Source organism: Musca autumnalis, unplaced genomic scaffold (assembly GCF_047663935.1).
Source record: "Musca autumnalis isolate F117 unplaced genomic scaffold, ASM4766393v1 scaffold_4, whole genome shotgun sequence".
Taxonomy (NCBI): domain Eukaryota; kingdom Metazoa; phylum Arthropoda; class Insecta; order Diptera; family Muscidae; genus Musca; species Musca autumnalis.
In genome coordinates, this window is record NW_027411977.1 from 1,045,270 (window position 1) to 1,065,730 (window position 20,461).

The following is a 20,461-nucleotide window of genomic DNA, read 5'->3' on the forward strand; positions in this document are numbered from 1 at the left end:
ACTTTAATCTTCGTCTAGTTCTTTTTATTGCGCTTTTTAGAATTTCCTTACAAACCAAAATATGACCCTAGCATTGCAATTAAAAAAATACAACTGCACTTTAAATACATACATACATATAGAATTTATCACAATTATTATTTTTAAATCACATACACACATGCATTAATGATTCATCTATTGTACTTTTTTGGCTACAAACATTTTGTTGGGAATCTTGCCTAGCTGAGCTATTACGTGGAGGCTAATGACATGTTTATTAATATCCTAGTCCGGTCAAAATAGACATGCGTATAAGGGGGAAATAGCAAAAATTCCCACAAAGCTGAATTTTGGTGGAGAGCTAGGGTTAGCCATTAGAAGCAACATCCTAAAAGTCCCCATCGATCCCATGTGTGCAAAACAAGTTATTCGGGGTCAAATGTAATTTTTGGAGGCATTATTCAGCTTTTTTAATTTTTCTCAAAAACGGTAAGACTTAGCAAAAACCGGCTAAAGTAAAAGTTGTAGATTCAATAATTGTCTACAAGAGTTGTCTTTATGATAATTAAAAAATACTTACCATTTTCGAGATATCGCGATCTAAAGGTCAAATAAAAAATTAGCCACGTAAGTACATTATGAGGCGAACCGGTTAAAGTAACGACACTATGTGGTAGATACTTCCGTAAGCTTTCAGACGATATCCACTTTGCAGCAATCGGTTCAGTAGATCCGGGTTTAACCCGGTTTTTAAATTTGGCCTTTCGGGTCGAATAACCGGCGAACCGGATCCGCAACCGTTGAAAATTATACATTTCCGTAATCAGCGCAACAAACCTTACCTTCGGACAAAACTTGAAAAAAAAATCGGAGAGTTTTCGTTGGGGTCGTTCCCTTTGGGCTTTCGATTACACATGTGGGTTAAATGGGCTATTTTTGCATAAAATGACTCTAACATTGAATAACTCTACTAAACAAGCTCTGATTTTGTTAGAATTTTTTTAGAAGATAGATATAATCTTGCTCTTCAAGAAAATATATATATATATATATATATTTTTGGGGGACAGACCCGATTACTTCGTTTATTTTAGCCGGTTCGTCTGAATATGTGCATATTTCCCTTATAAGTGCATAAAAATCATGTGTTTTTTAGAACAGGTATATCTCAAGAATGGTTCCTTCTAGGAAAAAAATTATAAAGGTCAAACTTTTAGATAATATTTCTGTCTACAATATTTACTTTAGTCACTTTTTGATTAGATCAACCGTTATCAAAAAATATATCCGAAAACTAAAAAACCCTTAAAATTTAACCTTTGACCCCGAATAATTTTTTTGCACACATGGGATCGATGGGGACTTTTAGGACGTTGCTTCTAATGGCAAACTCTATCTCTCCACCAAAATTCAGCTTTGTGGGAATTTTTGCTATTTCAATGTCTATTTTGACCGGACTATCCTAAAAAAACACCAAAATCTATTACACGCATGTATTGGTCTTTTATGTTATTTTATCTTTTAAAATTGAAGATGCCCTTGGGTTACGCATGTAGGGATACTTGCAAACATTTATTTAAGACGCACTCCTTCAAAAAGCGGATATTTATTCCTCCCTTAAGCGCTTTATGTTTTGTAGTCGCAAATAAATAGTGTTTCAACTTAAAAGTATATTAATAAATATTAAAATATAATATTCGACAAATTGTCTTTCTATCGATATTCGTCGGTATGTGACAGACGACACGTTCGTTAACTCAACCGAATATCTTGTTAACTAACTACTGATGTTGGTTCGATATTAAAAAAGTTACAGAATCGCACTACTGAAATGCTTTTAAAGTAACTAAGCTCATTTAAATGTTGTTACTTAAACCCAATTTTATTTATTTTCTTATTATTAAATTTCAATAAAAAAAGGTTTTAGAATTAATTGCTACAATAGAAATTTAGGATGGAGTAGTTTGTATTTGAATTACAGTTTACGCTTATACTCGTACAATTCATTATTTCTTGTCTTCAATTTGACACAACGCCCAACACTAAATTGCCGTGTCCTGGCAGAAATTAACATTAAAAACAATAAGGTGTAATGTGTCAATTGCCTTTGCTCTTTGCCAGCTGGTGTGGATAGCGTGTCCTGCCACACCTTAACAACAACGACTGCTGTTCTCCTTGGCTTTTAGCACTTCTCGAATGTCGGTTTTAATGGGATTTCATTGTCCCCCCATTGTCGCTTCCTCCTACGTAGTCCTCCTACGTAGCAGTGCTTTTCTATTCATTTCATTAAGGTTATAAATTTCTTGGTAGTCCCGCTTGCAGTATGTACTCCCAAGGTTTGTAGTTTCCCCAACGTAGCAGAAAATTACGAGTAGAAAAGGCACAAATTAGTATGTTCAACAGACAAAAAATTGTTTGTGTCCCCCGCCTTTGCTGCAGTTAACGATTAATTGTGAAATATCATTATGCTAAATTAGAATTTAATGGTATTCCAAAAATGTTTAATTTTCATCCTCTGCTTTATCATCGTTATTATTTACCCTCTACGACATTCTTAGGTATAAATGGACAGAAAAATCGTTTCTGAATGAACTCCAATAAATCTTTGAGTAGTTAGAAATTCTATGGAGCGTAAAAACTCAGAAAATTTTAAATGGATCTACGCCTCATTTAAACAACTATAAAAACATAAGTATGAATATAATTAATATTGTGGAAACATATTTTAAAGGTAATGTTGAGGATTATTCAGATAAAAAGGTAAAATTTGTTTACGTTTTACATCTACAGTGGTGGCCAATACATTTCCAACAAAAACTAAACAAATTCAGAGTCTAGAGTGCACTGGTCACCACTCTATGTACATAATACGTGATATAACTAACATGTGGTGTCAGAAAACGTATACGTCATATAGAACTGCAAATTGAAAGAGTCATGCCATGACGATAACGTTTACATTTTGAGATAATAATTTAAAAATACATATTTTCATATAATTATTGTTGGCCTTTGAATGTTAACTTCATCTTCTATTCATTTGGTTAAAAACAGACAAAATTTGTTTTTATTGTTGGTTAATTTTTCCGATTATTTGATAGTCATCATCAGGGAATTGTTGGATAGTTATTTCTTATATTATTATTCTAACATCTTTTTTCCCATACTCTTCTGTTGACAAGAATTTTCAAACTGTTTTGGAGTAAGCAATTTCTATTTTTTATACACATCCTTATTTTCTCAACATCTAAAAAGTTTGTAAAATTAAATGTACTTTCTGCAAACATGGTTTTGAGATAGTACAGTCTTTAAATAAAAGAGAGATATACACGAAGTACGCTCACTTTTGAATATTTAAGGAAATTGTAATTTGAAAGTTTATATCATCGGAAAAAGTTAGTTATATATCTTAATATTATATTCCTGAATGAATATTTTCCAATAATTAAAATTTAAAAACGGAGTAGAAGTTTGTTGTTTATTTTTGATTAAAATGTGTTTCGGCAGCAAGTGAAGGCCTGAATTCGCCTTTTGTTTCAACATCCTAAATTCGCCTTGTTTGTTATCAACTCTAATATATCATTTAGAGATTTGTAACAGATTTGCAAAATGTATGGGTATATTGACTAAATTTTGCCTAATATATATTTTATGTGATTCTAAGATTTCTCTTGTTTTCCTCTTGTGATTTTCTGCTAGTACTTTGACTAAAAAATATATACGCAAGTCAGAAGTAGTTCATTTTTTGAATTTGCTTCTTCTTCATTTGTTTTTTACCAGTGTTTAGATTAAATTTCACCGAAGGTTATCATTTTACAGTTATCACTGATTTCTAATGGTAATCGAATTGTACTGAACCAGCGTTTAGTTTATACCAACTAAATACAAAATTTATGCAATCTTTTATATTTTATTTCTTTCATAAATGACATTTAGTCAGGCCCAAAACCATAAAAAGTATGACATCTTAATATATCAACAGTGTGACTTTGCACGTATTGGCGCAATTGAAATTTCCTAATTTTGTGGTCTCTCTAAATAAAGAGGAGTTTCGCGCCAACAAATAATCTTTTGTTTCCTTTGACGGGTAAAAAACGGGCACTTTGTCGTTGAATAATATTCAACAATTTAATTAACCTGCTTGTAAAGAATTCACCTGCTGCTCCCTGTTTTTATTCTTTTTTATGTGCCACTGATGTGTTTTACCCTGTGCCCCACATTTGCTTTAAAGTCGTCCTCACTAATTACCGTCTATTTCCACTTGAACACTAGGCGTTGTTGTACATGGAACACACCTTATCATCATCAATTTCCCGTAATAAGCTTAATTTGCTATGTCGCTCGACAAAAAGGACCTCAGTCTCGCCGTTTGGCTAGCAGTCGCTAAAGTCGTTCGTTACCAGCGCTAATGGCAACATTCACTGCCAACGACTGCTGTTGCTTTTACTGCCGTCACTCGTTACCACTGATGACCTAATTAATATTGGCTAAAATAATGAATACAGAATATTGATGCCAGCCATCCAAGTTCTGCTCTTGCTGTTGCTCTTCTCGTACGCTTGATTGAGAGCCTCGGCTATTGATAGTTCAATTCTAATGACGATGGCACATGATGTTAATCACGGCTGAAGTGTTATAAAGCGACCACTTGTGTGCTCAGCCAAAAGTGTCTGGATCTGAAATATAAGATTAGAATTTTGATAATTAATTTATCTATGAACGCTGTCGACAAACATTGACCAGACATGGACTCATTGCATATTCCGAGGTATTAACTCTTGATTGGCAAAAATTAAAAAAAAAGGTATCAACAACATATGAGGAAACAACATACTTAGTATGGCTATAATGTGACCACTTTTATTGAAATGGAATGGACAAATGTTTATCCATTTCTTCGTTCATCAGGTGATTATTTGAATACTTATGAAGTTTGAAAAAACGCTGTATGGCACACATTTATAAAGAACGGAAATTCTTAACCTCAAGGAACATTAGTGATGCATTTAGAATATATTTACAGAAGAAATAATGCAAGATTTTTATACCCTCCACCATATGGAGGGTATAATTAAATTTGTCATTCCGTTTGTAACACATCGAAATATTCGTCGGAGACCCCATAAAGTATATATATTATTGATCAGCATAAAATTCTATGTCGATTGGACCATTTCAGTCTGTCCGTCCGTCCGTCAGTCCGTCCGTCTGTCTGTTGAAATCAAGATACTGCTCGCAATTTTAAAGATAGAGAGTCAAAATTTGGTACAGAAGTTTTTATCACTTGCAGGATGATTGGTATTGAAAATAGGATATATCGGTCCACGTTTTGATATAGCCCCCATAGAACGGTACCTCCCGATTTTCGGTATTTTTAAGGTTTTAGCTTCATTATCCTACCCAAATGGCTGAAATTCGGTACATAGTCTTCATTAAGGGTATAACACTTTTCCCCAGAACTTTGTCGGTATCGGTTCATGCCTTCATATAGCCCCCATAGAACCGTACCTCCCGATTTTCGGTATTTTTAAGGTTTAGCTTCATTATCCTACCAAAATGGCTGAAATTTGGTACGTAGTCTTCTTTAGGGGTATAAAACTTTTCACCAGAATTTTGTCGGTATCGGTCCACACCTTCAGATAGCCCCCATAGAACGGTACCTCCCGATTTTCGGTATTTTGAAGGTTTTAGCTTTTATATCCCACCAAAATGGCTGAAATTTGGTACGTAGTCTTCTTTAGGGGTATACAACTTTCCCCCAGAATTTTGTTGGTATCTGTCCACACCTTCATATAGCCCCCATAGAACGGTACCTCCCGATTTTCGGTATTTTAAAGGTTTTAGCTTCATTATCACACCGAAATGGCTGAAATTTGGTACTTAGTCTACGTTGGTGGTATAAAACTTTCCCCCAGAACTTTGTCGGTATCGGTCCATGCCTTCATATAGCCCCCATAGAACCGTACCTCCCGATTTTCGGTATTTTTAAGGTTTAGCTTCATTATCCTACCAAAATGGCTGAAATTTGGTACGTAGTCTTCTTTAGGGGTATAAAACTTTCCACCAGAATTTTGTCGGTATCGGTCCACACCTTCAGATAGCCCCCATAGAACGGTACCACCCGATTTTCGGTATTTTGAAGGTTTTAGTCTACGTTGGTGGTATACAACTTTCCCCGAGAACTTTGTCGGTATTGGTCCATGCCTTCATATAGCCCCCATAGAACGGTACCTCCCGATTTTCGTAATACTGAAGATTGTGACGTCAATATCCGACCGAAATGGCTGAAATTCGTTATTTCGCCTTCCAAGTGTTATAAAATATTCCAGAAGAGTATTATCAGTATAGGTCCACGTCTTCCTATATCCCCATAGAAGCGTACTTCTTGATTTTCGGTATTTTTTAAGTTTTAGCCACATTCTGTTAACGAAATATAGGAAATTTGGTATTTAGTCTTCTTTGAGCCTAAAAACTTTCCGTCAGAAATCTGCCGGTATAGATCGACGTTTTGAACTAGCCCCCATAGAATTGTGCCTCACATTGTTTAACCGAAATTGCTGAAATTTAGTATTAAGTCTTCTTCATACACGAAAGGAAACTAATTATTCCATTTTACTTCAATACAACTCGTGGTGGAGGGTATAACAAGTTCAGCCCGGCCGAACTTAACACCTTTCTTACTTGTTTGTACTACATATCTTCTTCGAGCTTTCTTAAATTTTTCAAATTAAATTACAAATGGTTTCAGCATAGACATGAACATATCTGTCAATTAAAAAAAATGTAAAACGTTCATAAACATATCACAACCTTCAACGTGTAACATTTTGAGCATGGCTTAAATAAATGACAACAAATTAATTTGAATATTTCTTTATATGCAACACTTTTAACCCATGTTATGACTCTTGCTGACCAAAACACCAAAACTCAACAAAAGAAGTTGGAAAAAGTCAACAGATGTGGCTGTTTGGTGAAAATGAGGTTGATCGGTCTCTGGTTCAGGACTCTTGGGAAGTTGTGAATAATTTACGAAATTACATTTTGTTAACCTAAAAACCAAAATGGAAAACCGTAACGTAATACAATGAAATATCAACTCATAACGGTTGTTGTGTTGGTGTGTGTGTGTGTTTGTTCTACATTTGGGTTTAAGCGACAATTACAATTTTAATAACTTTCTATCCCTTTGTACTCTTATGGCTACCCAAAACGAACCGTTTTGCCACAATGATGGCCGTCTCAGACGAACTCAGATAGACACACACACATACACGTTGGGTATAAAAGTTACAATTTAGTAGAACAAAAGGATCCACTGGAAGTTAAAATGGGTTATACAATCCAACAAAATGCAAATTACTTTATGGGGGAGCATAACAAAATTGCAACAAAAACAACTACAATACCGCCAGTAGATGGCAGCCAACAACAACGACAATAAAAAACAACCTCAACAAATTCAACATTTACAGAAAATGTACGAAAATATTTTATATTTTTAAATGTGGAACGACAGGATATCCGGTGTGCGGCATAGAATATACACAAAAACAACTATAACAACAACCCATAATTTCACTAGAAAACAAACAGTTGTACAAGTAGAAGCCAGCTACTACAGAAATAAATTGTAAAAAATGGAACATTTTGTTGTTTTCGCTACAAGCCTTGTTTCAGTCCAATTTGCGTTTGGTCGTTGAATTTTTATTTCTGAGAAAAGCTGTAGGACGGCATGTTTGCCGTGTATGGAGATTATCATTCAAATTTATTTGATGACAGTTTTTTCCAAAGAGAAAACAAGAAAGCAAAACAAAACACAAATTGGGTTGAATATAAATAATATTTATCGGAGAAGCTGTTATTGTTGTGTACCCTTCGGTTTTTTTTTCTTTTGGATGACAAATTCCAATTTGCACAGGTTTAGAGTTAAATGGATTTGTTTGTAGAGGATTTTGGAGCGACTCAAAAACCAATTGCTGACAATATGGCCGTATTTTATTCAGAGGATTTATAAGTGTGCTCTATTAGAAATTGTTAGTTTTGTTGGACTAAATACAAAAAAATTTGAATTTATTCATTTATAACAGTCGTTGCAGCCTATAGTGAAAAGGTATATAATGCTTAAGTTTTTTCAGCGAATGACCAGAAACAAGAAATATCGAATATTAATTGAATAAATTGAGTTATGATGGCCTAAGGAGTTTGTATTGAAAAAGTGAATTCTAGCTAAGTTCCACACACTCTATCAATATGCTACGATACAGCTGACAAACTATCGACATTCCCAACATTAGATATTTTCGATCTTTCATTTCAAAGTATCGATAGCTATCGATATTATCGCTAATTTGTCTTCACCATTAATTTGGAAATAAAACGGCGGAAAGTTTTAAGCTTTTATTGGCATTTTGCACATCTATATCACAGAAATAGAAAAAATAAAAATAAATGCGCTTATTTAATAAAAAGACAAACCTATTTTTTTTTTAAAAAAGTCCTACTGCTGCTTCTTCACAACTACGTTCTCATATCAACAATAGCGCGTTCTTTCTATACATTTGAATAGATTTTATATTAGGGGTTCCTATTCCGATAGAATTGACGGACAAAACTATCTATCGACATTGAGTTTTTAAAAAGTAATCGATATTATCGATAGTGTCATCGGTTTTTCAACAGCTCTATACTACGATAATTTCGCTTGTGGTTATTCAGCTCATCAGTCAGTCATCAGTTGTGACTTCAGCCGGGTCAGACGGGCTCAGCTGTGAATTTTATATTTATTGTTGTCGAGAGTTTGTGGTCCTGAATTTCCGTCCCAGATTTCCCGGGAATTTCATATAAATTTACGGAAATTTGTATTTTGTTGGAACAAAAATATCTGTTTTGGTTCCAAAAATGTATTTGTTTTGTTCAAACATTGTAATCCAAATCCAAAAATACCATCTTTTGTTCCAAACATAGAAAACAAAAACAACCTTCGAATTTTCGCATATTGTAAAAATCGTTAACAATACCGATTGTAGGAACTATCATAATCTAATTTTGTTTACAAAAAGTATTGTCAACCCAGAAAACCAGCCCAGAAATGTTTGATTTGAGTGTATATACTTCTCATATACACTTTTCACATAACTTGGATATAAATGTCGCGTATAATATTGGCTGACAACAAAGACAAGCAAAAAGCCACAAGCACCCACCACAACATATGGAATAATTAAACACCATAACAAACTCCGGTATAACACCAAACCTCAAAGCACAATGAAGATAGAAGAATGAAACAAAACAGAAACAAATAAAAACAAGAGTCTCATTGTTAGTATACATACACACAAAAACAAAGATAAAGGCATCATGTCATACAAACAAAACTCACCATAATTGTTTTTTTTCAACACGGCATCGAATAGCGAGAGAAGAGAAAAAATTGTCGAAGAAAAGAGAGAACTATTGTCCAGTTGACAAAAACTATTTTTGGATTTAACAAAACCCAATTGTTGGAATCACAATACTACATTTGGAATTTAACAATATCTTTACAATACATATTTTGCTCTTCGAATATTGTTGGATCAATCATATTTTTTTCTCTGCGTGTACGATCTGTTTCAGAACCTGTAAAAGGGGAGGGTATTATAGGTTGGTTTTGGCCAAAAAGTTTGTAACGCATCGAAAAATGGTCGTAGACCCATACATATACATACCAAAATGAATGTCGATCTGGCTATGTGTGTCCGCCCGTCCGTCTGTCTATCTATCTAAACCTTGTAATCACGCTACAAGTCGCAGTTTTAATCCGATCGCCAGCAAATTGTGGGTGTTGATGAAGGTCCCGGAGGGGAAGAAGCCTATTGATTTTGGTGATGGTCGGATAATATTCAGTGGTTGGAATGGGCAAAAAACTTATTTGGAGAAAAAGTCAAAAAGGGGTACATCAAAAGCAAAACTTGCTAATGAAAGTAGAAAATATCACCTTTGCAACGATGGAACGTAGGTTGTCGTATAATGATGAATATCACAGCTTTAGTTGGGGACCTTCCAAAAGCAAAGCCTGACTATGAAAGTAGAAAATCCCATATTTACAATGATGTAAAGCAGTTTGGCGTAGGTACATCCCATTTTTAAATTTTTTTGTAATCACGCTAAACATAGCAATTTTGATTGGATCGTCACGAAATTTTGGCTGTTAATGGACATCCCACAGAGGAAAAAAACCTATTGATTTTGGTAATGGTCCCATATTATTCAGTGGTCAGAATGTGAAAAAACTTATTTGGAGAGAAGTCTAACGTTTTATTTCAAAGACAAGGAAAGAAGAAAATATCACCTTTTCAACGATGTGAAGTAGGTAGTCATAGGTGGTCAAACAACAGAGATATCGCAATATCACGCTACAGGTCGGAATTTTGATCGGATCCTCATGAAATTTTGGGGGTTGATGGGAGTCTCGCAGAGAAAAAAGCCTATTGATGGTTGGCGTACATCCCATTTTTTATTTGAGTTGTACTGAAATGCGTTTCAACAAAATTGACCTGTATTAATGAAGATATTCAGAGCAAAGGTGCTAAGCTATCCCAATTTTAATATTTTGAATTGTTCCTTCCTTTTCCGTATTTACCTTTAAGTAGGTGTTTCTACTGACTATAATTAACATACTCCAATACTTCTTATGACGCTTCAGAGTGGATTTAGAACATCTTTGAAACCCTTAGCCTGACTGCACTACTTACATATTTTATAGAATTAGAACAAAAAAAAAAAAAGAAAAAGAAATGGTATGGTTTTAATGACGATCTACATTTATGTTCAATATTATATTTACGATTCACGTGGTAAAGGAGTCGGTAAGAAGTCGGTCTTGTGAAAAAATGGTTTGGGTTCGAAGGAAAATTTAAGCCATTTTCAACGCAATTTATTAGATCTAAGCAAAATTGTGCCACATAGCATGATGGCGGGATGTTGGACACAATCGAACTAGAAATGGATCAATTTACCTCTTCAAAGCATTTTTTTTTTGTTTAGCTAGAACTATTATTTCTCACAAATAGAAGTTTTGATAAGCACGAGTATTTTTGTTGGATTTGACGAACTCTGGACTCTCATTAAAATACTTACCATTTTTTCCAATAGAAGTAAAACATCCGGTTTTAAAAGGCTTATGAAATATTCAAGTTCGAAAGTTAGTCCTTTGATAACAAAAGTATTTCATTTGCATCTGTGTTTTGGTTCATTCTATGGCCATTAGTTTAGCTGCCTTTGACTTTTGTTTTGTGACTTGTAACAGGTTATTTGTTTCCACCCAGCTCTTTTAGCTTCACCACACAGCAAATGACGATGTATTTTTTATTGAGCTGTATATGCAATGTTGGATGTTTGTTAGAAAACAATCGACGCCCCAGCTTTGGAGAATTGCTTCAAACAGAATTTACATTTTTTGTTTGGTGCTTGTTTTTGTAGTAACGCTAGACGTCTATTCTATGTATAGTTTGGTTCTTTTTTCTAACTCGTTTTAAGGCAGGGTGTTTTATTTGACGATTCTGTTGCATAATTCTGGGTTTATCGACAAAGGACAAAGTGCTAAGGCAATAGCCGGCCGGATATGCAGCAAAACAAACACATACACGCAATATATATTTTGATGTTTGGTTTTACGAAATTCCAGCGGTGTTTTGTTTTTGCTTTTAGAAATTTTGTTTGGTTTGTATATATTGTTTGTACCACCTCTTTGACAGGTAACCAAGCACAGTGAAATATTGTTACATTTCTCACTACTATTTCGAGATAAAAATCACCAAAAACTATTGTGAATAAATTAGGAGTAACTAAAATATTGTTTGAGTAGAAACTTGCCATTAATAATTCTTCTTGTATGTCATGGATTTTGTTTTTTTTTAAGTTTATCTTGACCGAAGCAATAAAAGTCGTTCAGTATGGAGCAGGAATTTCACCGCGTCTCGATACAGTTCGATTATATTCGCGAAAATGCAATCTTAATACTCTACCAGGTCAACATTAATGTTCAGAAAGATTAAAAGGTTATATTCTATTAAAAAAAACAAAACTGAGTGCTTTGTAAAGTTTTTTATCGGCCACCTAATTCTTTATATATATTTTTTCGGGACTTTGTCGTGTAAATAAAAACTATTTATTTATGGCCAGTTTTACTAAGACGAATCAAATTCAAATTCGCTCGAACTACTACCAAACTTTTTTTTTTTTTTTTGAAAAGTTTTTTATTCAGGATTGTTTTCAATCAAACACAATTTTTCTAAAATAACAGGAGTTTAATTTGAATTTGATTCGTCTTAGTAAAACTGGACATTAATTTTCCTATTCCTCGTTTCATTGGTATTTTCCAACTACTAATAAATTTTTTACTTAGCTGTAAGAGATGAAATACTTATAAGTAATTTTATTCAGGTTTTAAACACCATTTCGAAATTTGAAAGTTAGATAAAAATATATTTAAACTTTATGTTAATATATTGGAGAACTTTCTTAATGTGAGGGTATCACAGACAATAGGATTAGTACAAGTATTGTTTATATTCTCCTTTTTCTCCGTATTTGAAACTTTCATTACAAAATTCAAACAAAAGCGTCTCAGGCAAGTAATACTGGATGCATCCTGCAAGTGCACAGAGACACTTTAATAGGTGATTCAACTGCATTTGGATTCAAAACAAACAAATTGGAAATGAAAAGATAAGTAAGACCAGGGGCTCAATTCGTCATCTGAGAAAATATGAAATTAAACATTTTATAATGGAAAAATATAAAAAAATATTATATTATAGAGATATTATATTATTTTTTTATTTTTAAATTTTGAAGTTCACATTTTCATTAAACAAGAATCCAGGCCCACAACTGTGGAATAGCAGTTTTGTTTGAGTCAGAGTCTGACCCTACAAAAGTAACTCAAATCTGGTTTAGGGAAAAGAAATGATTTTTCATTTATTAGGAAGATATTTTGTTATTTTTTTACAATTCGATGCTATTAACAAATGTTTTTAATGGGGAGTTGGTTATAATTAATTATAATAAAAAAGTACAGTCGAACTTCTCTATAACGAACTTTCCTATAACCAATTTTTACCTATAACGAATAAAAATCGAAAACACAACTTTTTTCCCACACATTTTCGCTTATTTTAATCTCTCTATAGCGAATTTTCCTATAACGAATATTTCTTTATAACGACGTTTTTACAATGCACAAGTGGATATTCTCACGCAAAATAATCTCTATATAACGAATTGAAGGAAGGCCCAGCAGAGGAAGAAGAGAACTCTCCTGGTTAAAGAATATTCAAGACTGGACTGGCTACGACGATGAAAGGGACTTGTTCAGGGCGGCCAAAAATAGAGAACTGCCGACTATATAAATAAAAAAAATGTAAATGTAAATTGAAATGTAATTCTTTTATTGTAAAACTATAGCTTATATCCGAACAACGGATGGGCAAATAAAAGAAGAAGAAAGAATTTTTGAAAAACGTTACTCATTTTAGTTTACACAACAAATGTGAAGCACAACACTGCATTAACGCTCTTTATCATTGAAGTTCACACTAAAAAGAAAAGCAAAACTCCTTTATCAACGCTCTTAGAATAAAATTTGACTCAAAATATGTTAAATTTCCAAAGAATACTATGCGTCGTTTCATTTCATTGCTTTAAAATTACTGGTTTGCCATTTTGCCCCGGTTTCTCTGTAACGAATTTTCTCTATAACTTAGTAATTGGTCGGTCCCCAACTGCTTCGTTATAGAGAAGTTCGACTGATTCAAATGCTACATTCCAAAGGATAACTAATATGTATTAAACCTTTTTTGTTATAATCAAGAATTTTCTATGAGGCCTTAAAAAGCAACCAACAAACCAAAACACAAATACTGTTTTGAAATCTCAGTCTTATTTGAATAGGATAAAATTGACTTTTAGCATTTGAAGTAGAAGTCGTGCGATTTGACCAAAATATGTCGACCTTGGTTAAGCCAAATGTCAATATTTGGAATTATTCACCGAATTTTGACTTCCACTTTCATTAAAATGGTGATTCTCGCCAAGCTAGGTTTTAATTCTTTTTAGAAACGAATTTTTGGATATTCACTGTACAATGGAATGAATCCGTTATATAAAATGTTTAATTATTCTTAAATCCCTTGCTTTGAAATTCTCTACAACTATTTTTTTAAATTGAAATAATGTTGTTCCTCAATTTATCAAAGAGAGACAATAAAACAGTACCACATAGGTGTTCGAAATTGATTCTGTAATATTTTTAATATATCGTATTTATAATTTTCTAATTGTATCGTTTTTTTTTTTCTGATTCTTACAGCAATATCCAGAGAAGATAATGATGATTCAACACATCATCACCACCATCATCATCATCACCATCATCGAGGTGGCCACAGTCACAATCACGGTAATAAAGTTCCCTACAATGGCTATAATTCAGAGGAGTATTTGGATAGACTGGAACCAAACGGTAACATACCATCAGACAAAACGAATTGCAGATATGGAGGTGAGTTTCTTTAACAAAGTATTCCAATTTCGAAATTCTACTCCTGCTCATATATTTGTCTCATAATTATTAATAAGCATCGTTTACATTGTTCTTTCTCGTTCTCTAAAATCACAATACGTAATTCAAACTATACCATTTACTTCTTTTGAAATAATTTAACAAACTCATATGTTTATATTTGTAACTTTAACATTTGAATCCGCAATAACATTGACCTCTTTAAAAGGGGATTGTTTCCACTCTTCTCTCGCAATGTCATTAATATTTATAATTTAATGCTATCGTCCTTCATTCTTTCCACTGAACGCAGAAACCGAAACTAATTACATAATGTTGCCTCGGGATTTTGGGGGAGGAAATACAAAGTCATCATAAGTAATTTGTTGTTATTGTTAAACCACGCAAATTCCTGAGATGGGGGAGAACAAGTTCTGAATTTGGTTAATTCACATAAATTAAGTATTTATGAATATTGTCCGTGTATGTGGGGGAATGAACATATGTATGTGACTGACGACGTTTAAGAGAATTTGTACACAATTAGCTCATCCTTCGTTTATTTTACCAAGAATATGTATTCCATTGCTTATTTAATACTGATGTATGTATGTGTATGTAAGTAACTCATTTGGGAAATGTTACTTTGTTTTCTTTACAAAAGGAATTTTCTTCTAACGCTCCGAACATCTTTTCGGAAAATAACAAATATTTTAATTTCTTATTTTAACCCTGTCATTATAAAATTAAGAAATGCTTTAGTTTGCTGTGCTGGTAACAAAAGACAAAACAAAGTAAAGAAAATCAGTTACGAAGAAGAAAAAGAAGTTGACAAAAATATAAAATTATAAAAACAAAGCTAAACAACTTTTCAACACGAAACGAAAATGATCTCCTAACTGTATATAACACTGAATTGTTGAAGTAAAAATTCAATTGTAGAGATGGAAAATGGGGTCCACCGTGGTGCAATGGTTAGCACGTCCGCCTTGCACTCAGAAGGTCTGCGGTTCGAATCCCAGGCCAAGCAACATCAAATTTACAACGGTGGCAAAATTCCCCCTCAGTAATGCTGGCGACATCTCCTGAGTATTTCAGCCATGAAAAACTTCTCTACAAGTGGTGTCGTAAGACACGCCGTTCGGACTCGGCGATAAAAAGTAGGTCCCATATCATTGAGCCAATATGAATCGGCGTGCACTCATTGATATGAGAGAAGTCTCCCTTGTCCCTTCGGGGATGTTGTGGGAACATATGTATGTATGTATGTATGTATGTAGAGATGGGAAATGGGTAAATACCCAAATGGTAAATACCCATTAAAATGGGTAAATTAGGTAAAAATGGGTAAATTATCCAAAATGTGGGTAGAAACTACATAACATGCAATACTCAATTTAGAAGAGAAAATACGGTGGATTAGCAAATTTTAGCTTCATTATAAATAAAATTATTTCTTTCACATATGAAAACAGCGTAATTAATACCATTTTTGGTCCATGTATTGATAAACCGCCTGAAAATAGTAACAGCATCCGTTCCGGTATTTTAGAGAATTTAGAACAGTTGGTTGAACTGCGCCTTGCAGGAAAACGTTAGTGCACCACATCGTATGGTATCCCATACATATATCCAGTGACTATATTCTAGATTTTCGTTGATTATCTTGAGATTTGGTACTCTCTGGAAAAATTCAATTTTTGCAGCCTGCAGCCCACATCTGATGTTAACAATAGATGTGAAACATATAAAATATTGAAACCACAAATTTAAACCGATTTTCTTGTCTTTTTTATATTTTTGTTTTTGACAGAAAAACAAAATGTTCATTTCAAAAAAACTTTTTAAATACTTAAATAAACACAAAAAAAGGTATTTACCGGGTATTTACCAGGTATTTTCCCAAGTTTTGTGTAGATACCGGGTAGAATCCCATCTACAGTGGCGGCCATATAATTAAGAACGACATCGTATTAAAAAGTATTTGACTTGCTACGTTTCAAATATTTGAATATTTATATGGAACAATATTTGTAAATAAAGTACACGGTAAGCGCTTTCAAATAAAGCCAAAACATGTTTTAAATCTCGTTCGTTTATACGACAGAAACCACGATTTATTAAAATAGTCATAAATCGACCTGGCCACATAATTAAGAACGATATAAGTAAATGTTACTTTATGGTAATTTTCATACACAATATGTGAATATATCGTTATGTATTTTAGAAATCGGCTGCTTTGATTAATTTTTAGTATCAAATGTCCTTCAATGGAACATATTATTGAGTCTAAGTTTGATAATTAGGGCATACCTAACGTTTTCGAAAATTTGCCCATAATTTGGCGAATTTATTTTATCTTTAGGATCTAAAGCCACAGTTTTGGCTTCCTCTCATTCCCTCGACGACGCTCTAAACGATACCTAGTGATTGTCGTTCCATAGTCGGCGCTTATTTACCCTTAAATTGGCTTTTATCCCACTTGTTTGAGTCCTTTACGAGGGAATTGTCTTGGAAATGGTTTCGAAAGAGCCATTTCCACCTTATAAAGCGGTAGGATTTTTGTCTGCAGGTAGTATACAGGAAATAAAACAATAATATAACGTCTATGCAAAAATTGGAAGAATTCCCCACCGAATATTAAATTTATTAACATAATGTTTTGAATGCTCGAATTCCACAATAATTTTATGTATGTACATCAGACATACGTGTATACAAAAATTGTATTTTCATCCATAAAAATTATCGATTTGACTGGTTTTGATATTACTATGAGCTTCATTGATTAAAAAGTCTTACATAACTAATGCTACCACACCCCCAAAGACATTGTGCAATGAAGACTTTCAAAATATTAAACCTTTCATTTTTGTTCGGTATACCGTTAGGCCAAATTTTGTACAGAACGAAATTATTTTTTTTTATTTCCAGTCTACTACCTGCAAACAACAATCCTACCGATTTATAAAGTGGAAATGGTTCATACGAAACTATTTCCCACACAGTTCCCTCGTAAAGGATTCCAAGAAGCGGGGTAAAAACCAATTTAAGAGTAAATAAGCGCCGACTATGGAACGACAATCACTGGGTATCGTTTAGAGCGTCATCGAGGGAATGAGGGGAAGCCAAAACTGTGGCTTTAGATCCTAAAAATAAAATAAATTCGCCAAATTATGGGCAAATTTTCGAAAACGTTAGGTATGCCCTAATTATCAAACTTAGACTCAATAATATGTTCCATTGAAGGACATTTGATACTAAAAATTAATCAAAGCAGCCGATTTCTAAAATACATAACGATATATTCACATATTGTGTATGAAAATTACCATAAAGTAACCTTTACTTATATCGTTCTTAATTATGTGGCCAAGTCGATTTATGACTATTTTAATAAATCGTGGTTTCTTTCGTATAAACGAACGAGATTTAAAACATGCTTTGGCTTTATTTGAAAGCGCTTACCGTGTACTTTATTTACAAATATTGTTCCATATAAATATTCAAATATTTGGAACGTAGCAAGTCAAATACTTTTTAATACGATGTCGTTCTTAATTATATGGCCGCCACTGTATATTCATTTTAAGAACTATGACAACGCTAATGTTGTATGGACAATATTACATACCGAGCCATATTTTTGTCTGTATATACTTCTTTTATTTATCGTATAAAACACATTAAAAAATTATGGGGTCCAATTTTGCCACTACAAAGTAATGCCTAAGGGAATATAGGAGTCCGAAAATAGACAAAATAAAAAAAAAATCAATAATTCTCTTCTATAATCATATTAATGAGTGCAGTCCTATTATACTTTCACCTCAATTAATGTGTCGAACAAATCACGAAGTTTTACATGGGTACGGTACTCAAGAAAGCTGAGGGGCCTTTTTATGTCCTTTTACACCACTATCAAGTTGGTTTTGTTCGTGTTTTAGGTGATTGTCCACACTTAAATACAACAAAAATCAACTAGACTCTACCACATAGCTCGGGAATAAATTAATTCACTCTTAACTTTATTTTAATTGTGTTTGCCTTTCATATTTCATATGTTTGTTTGCCCCAACTTGAATGAGAGTTATCATCTCTCTCGGTGATTTATCCACAAAACAAACATGATAAAATTCATATTTGACTTTTGTGTCAAAGGAAGAACCAGTAGGAAACATAAAACGAAATAATGACCGGAAACTTTCTCCAAAGAACTACTTCAAATAATACCCGAACTTTTTTAATAACCATCTCTTTCCGATTACAAATAAAAAAGGGAGTAGGTACATATTTTGGGGAGGCATAGGCCAGCATTGAGCATATCATCCCAAAGCGAAAAATAGGGCCAGTTACTGCAGCAGACAGAGGCAATATTTGCCTTTTTTTAGTTTTATTTTTATACAAACTGACATTGGTACATACATTACGAGTTATGTAACCAGCATTATGTCGAACTTTGATGTTCCTGTTGAATGGTTGCTCTGAGCTTTGTACTTCCTTTGCACCAACAGCTACACCACCTCCATATTATACATTTAATAGGAGAGTAGCATGAAAACAGACACACACACTGATACATAATGCAAACACCAGCAGCAGCAGCAGTATCCGTATCATTTTCATTGCAACAAAATGACGGCTCTCAACTTTGACCCACCATATGACTCTGTCCTCTGTTGCAATGCTAGCATCCTTTATGGCTCGTTTTGATATTGTGAACCAAAGGATATCACTGGATGATAATATTTCTGTTTGAATGACTAGTTGAATTGTCTGAAAAGTTAACAATTGTCTAAGTGGTTGCTGCTGCTGCTGGTTGGTGTGTCACAGACAATGTTTTTGTTGTCGGCCAATTCCATCTCAAATATTTTTTGCTCGCTTCTTCTGGTTGGTCAATTTTCATTAAATTTGTGGATATGCACAATTTACTCTCAAATTGGCTTTTTAGTTTAAATATTTATTTAAAATTACTTTTTGTTGTTGTCACAGCGATTTAAATGTTTATTTCATAAGTTTGTGCTGAACCCGATGGAAAGTATTTAAAAGTAAATTTGATTTGTGAAATAATTGCAAAAACGAAAACAATATTTTGGTAAAAAGAAAAGTTAACAACTACTACTTCTTCAAAACGTAGCTTACCATTAATAGACAAGAAGATGAACCAATTTATCTTTGTTTCGTATTATTAGTATTTTTGATTTTGACAAATCTCATTATTCCAAAACAGTTGATGCATTATATTATAGCTTTTCATATCATCAAACAAATGTGGTTGTGTCCAAATATTTTAATGAGCTAATTGAACATCGAAGTGACCATTAAATAAATCTATCATGTGAATCATTACAGCATTAACACACATATTCGACCCTAAACTAAGACTAGAAGTGACAGGAAACATGTCCTGCATGAAATTGACAAGAAAGCAACTCTTAAAGTTATCAAGAAACTCATCAAAAGTAAATGGACCTCATTAGGATATTTGAAGCATGCATGCATGACATGTCTAAGTTAACATTAAGTCACGACAAAGCACAATAATGTTTAAAAGTCAGATTGTGTGTTAATTTAATAAGTGTTTATGTGTGTGAGTGTAGAGGAAAATTTCGCTGCGTACGCAAAATACTATTTTATAATTCTTCTCTCCAATTACTCGGTACAAGTACATTTAATATTTTCATTTCTTTATACGAATTCAAGTTGAATAGACACCAAATTCCAAATAAACCTGAATAGGACCAGAATGTTTGACCTTATCGGAATGTTGTGTACGCGTCGGAATATGTACTATTTTTAAAAATTATAAACTTTGGTTAAATACTAACTACACGTGTGTGCCTAAAATAACTCATGTGCAAATTGTGAAAATCTGTAGCATTTTCTTGATAAATTAAATAAAACTCCAAACTACAAACTTCATAAAGT

The 20,461-nt window shown here is 33.3% G+C and overlaps 1 protein-coding gene across 33 annotated transcripts in view; it reads left to right on the plus strand.

Annotated features, from left to right (window-relative positions):
• Positions 1 to 20,461, plus strand: part of Eip63E (cyclin dependent kinase Eip63E) — a 263,968-nt gene that overhangs the window by 182,421 nt on the left and 61,086 nt on the right. For all 33 annotated transcript variants that reach the window (XM_073982730.1, XM_073982740.1, XM_073982729.1 and 30 more), the window contains one exon: positions 14,339 to 14,530. In XM_073982730.1, coding sequence (XP_073838831.1) covers positions 14,339 to 14,530 — 192 coding nt within the window. The remainder of the gene's footprint in view (positions 1 to 14,338; positions 14,531 to 20,461) is intronic.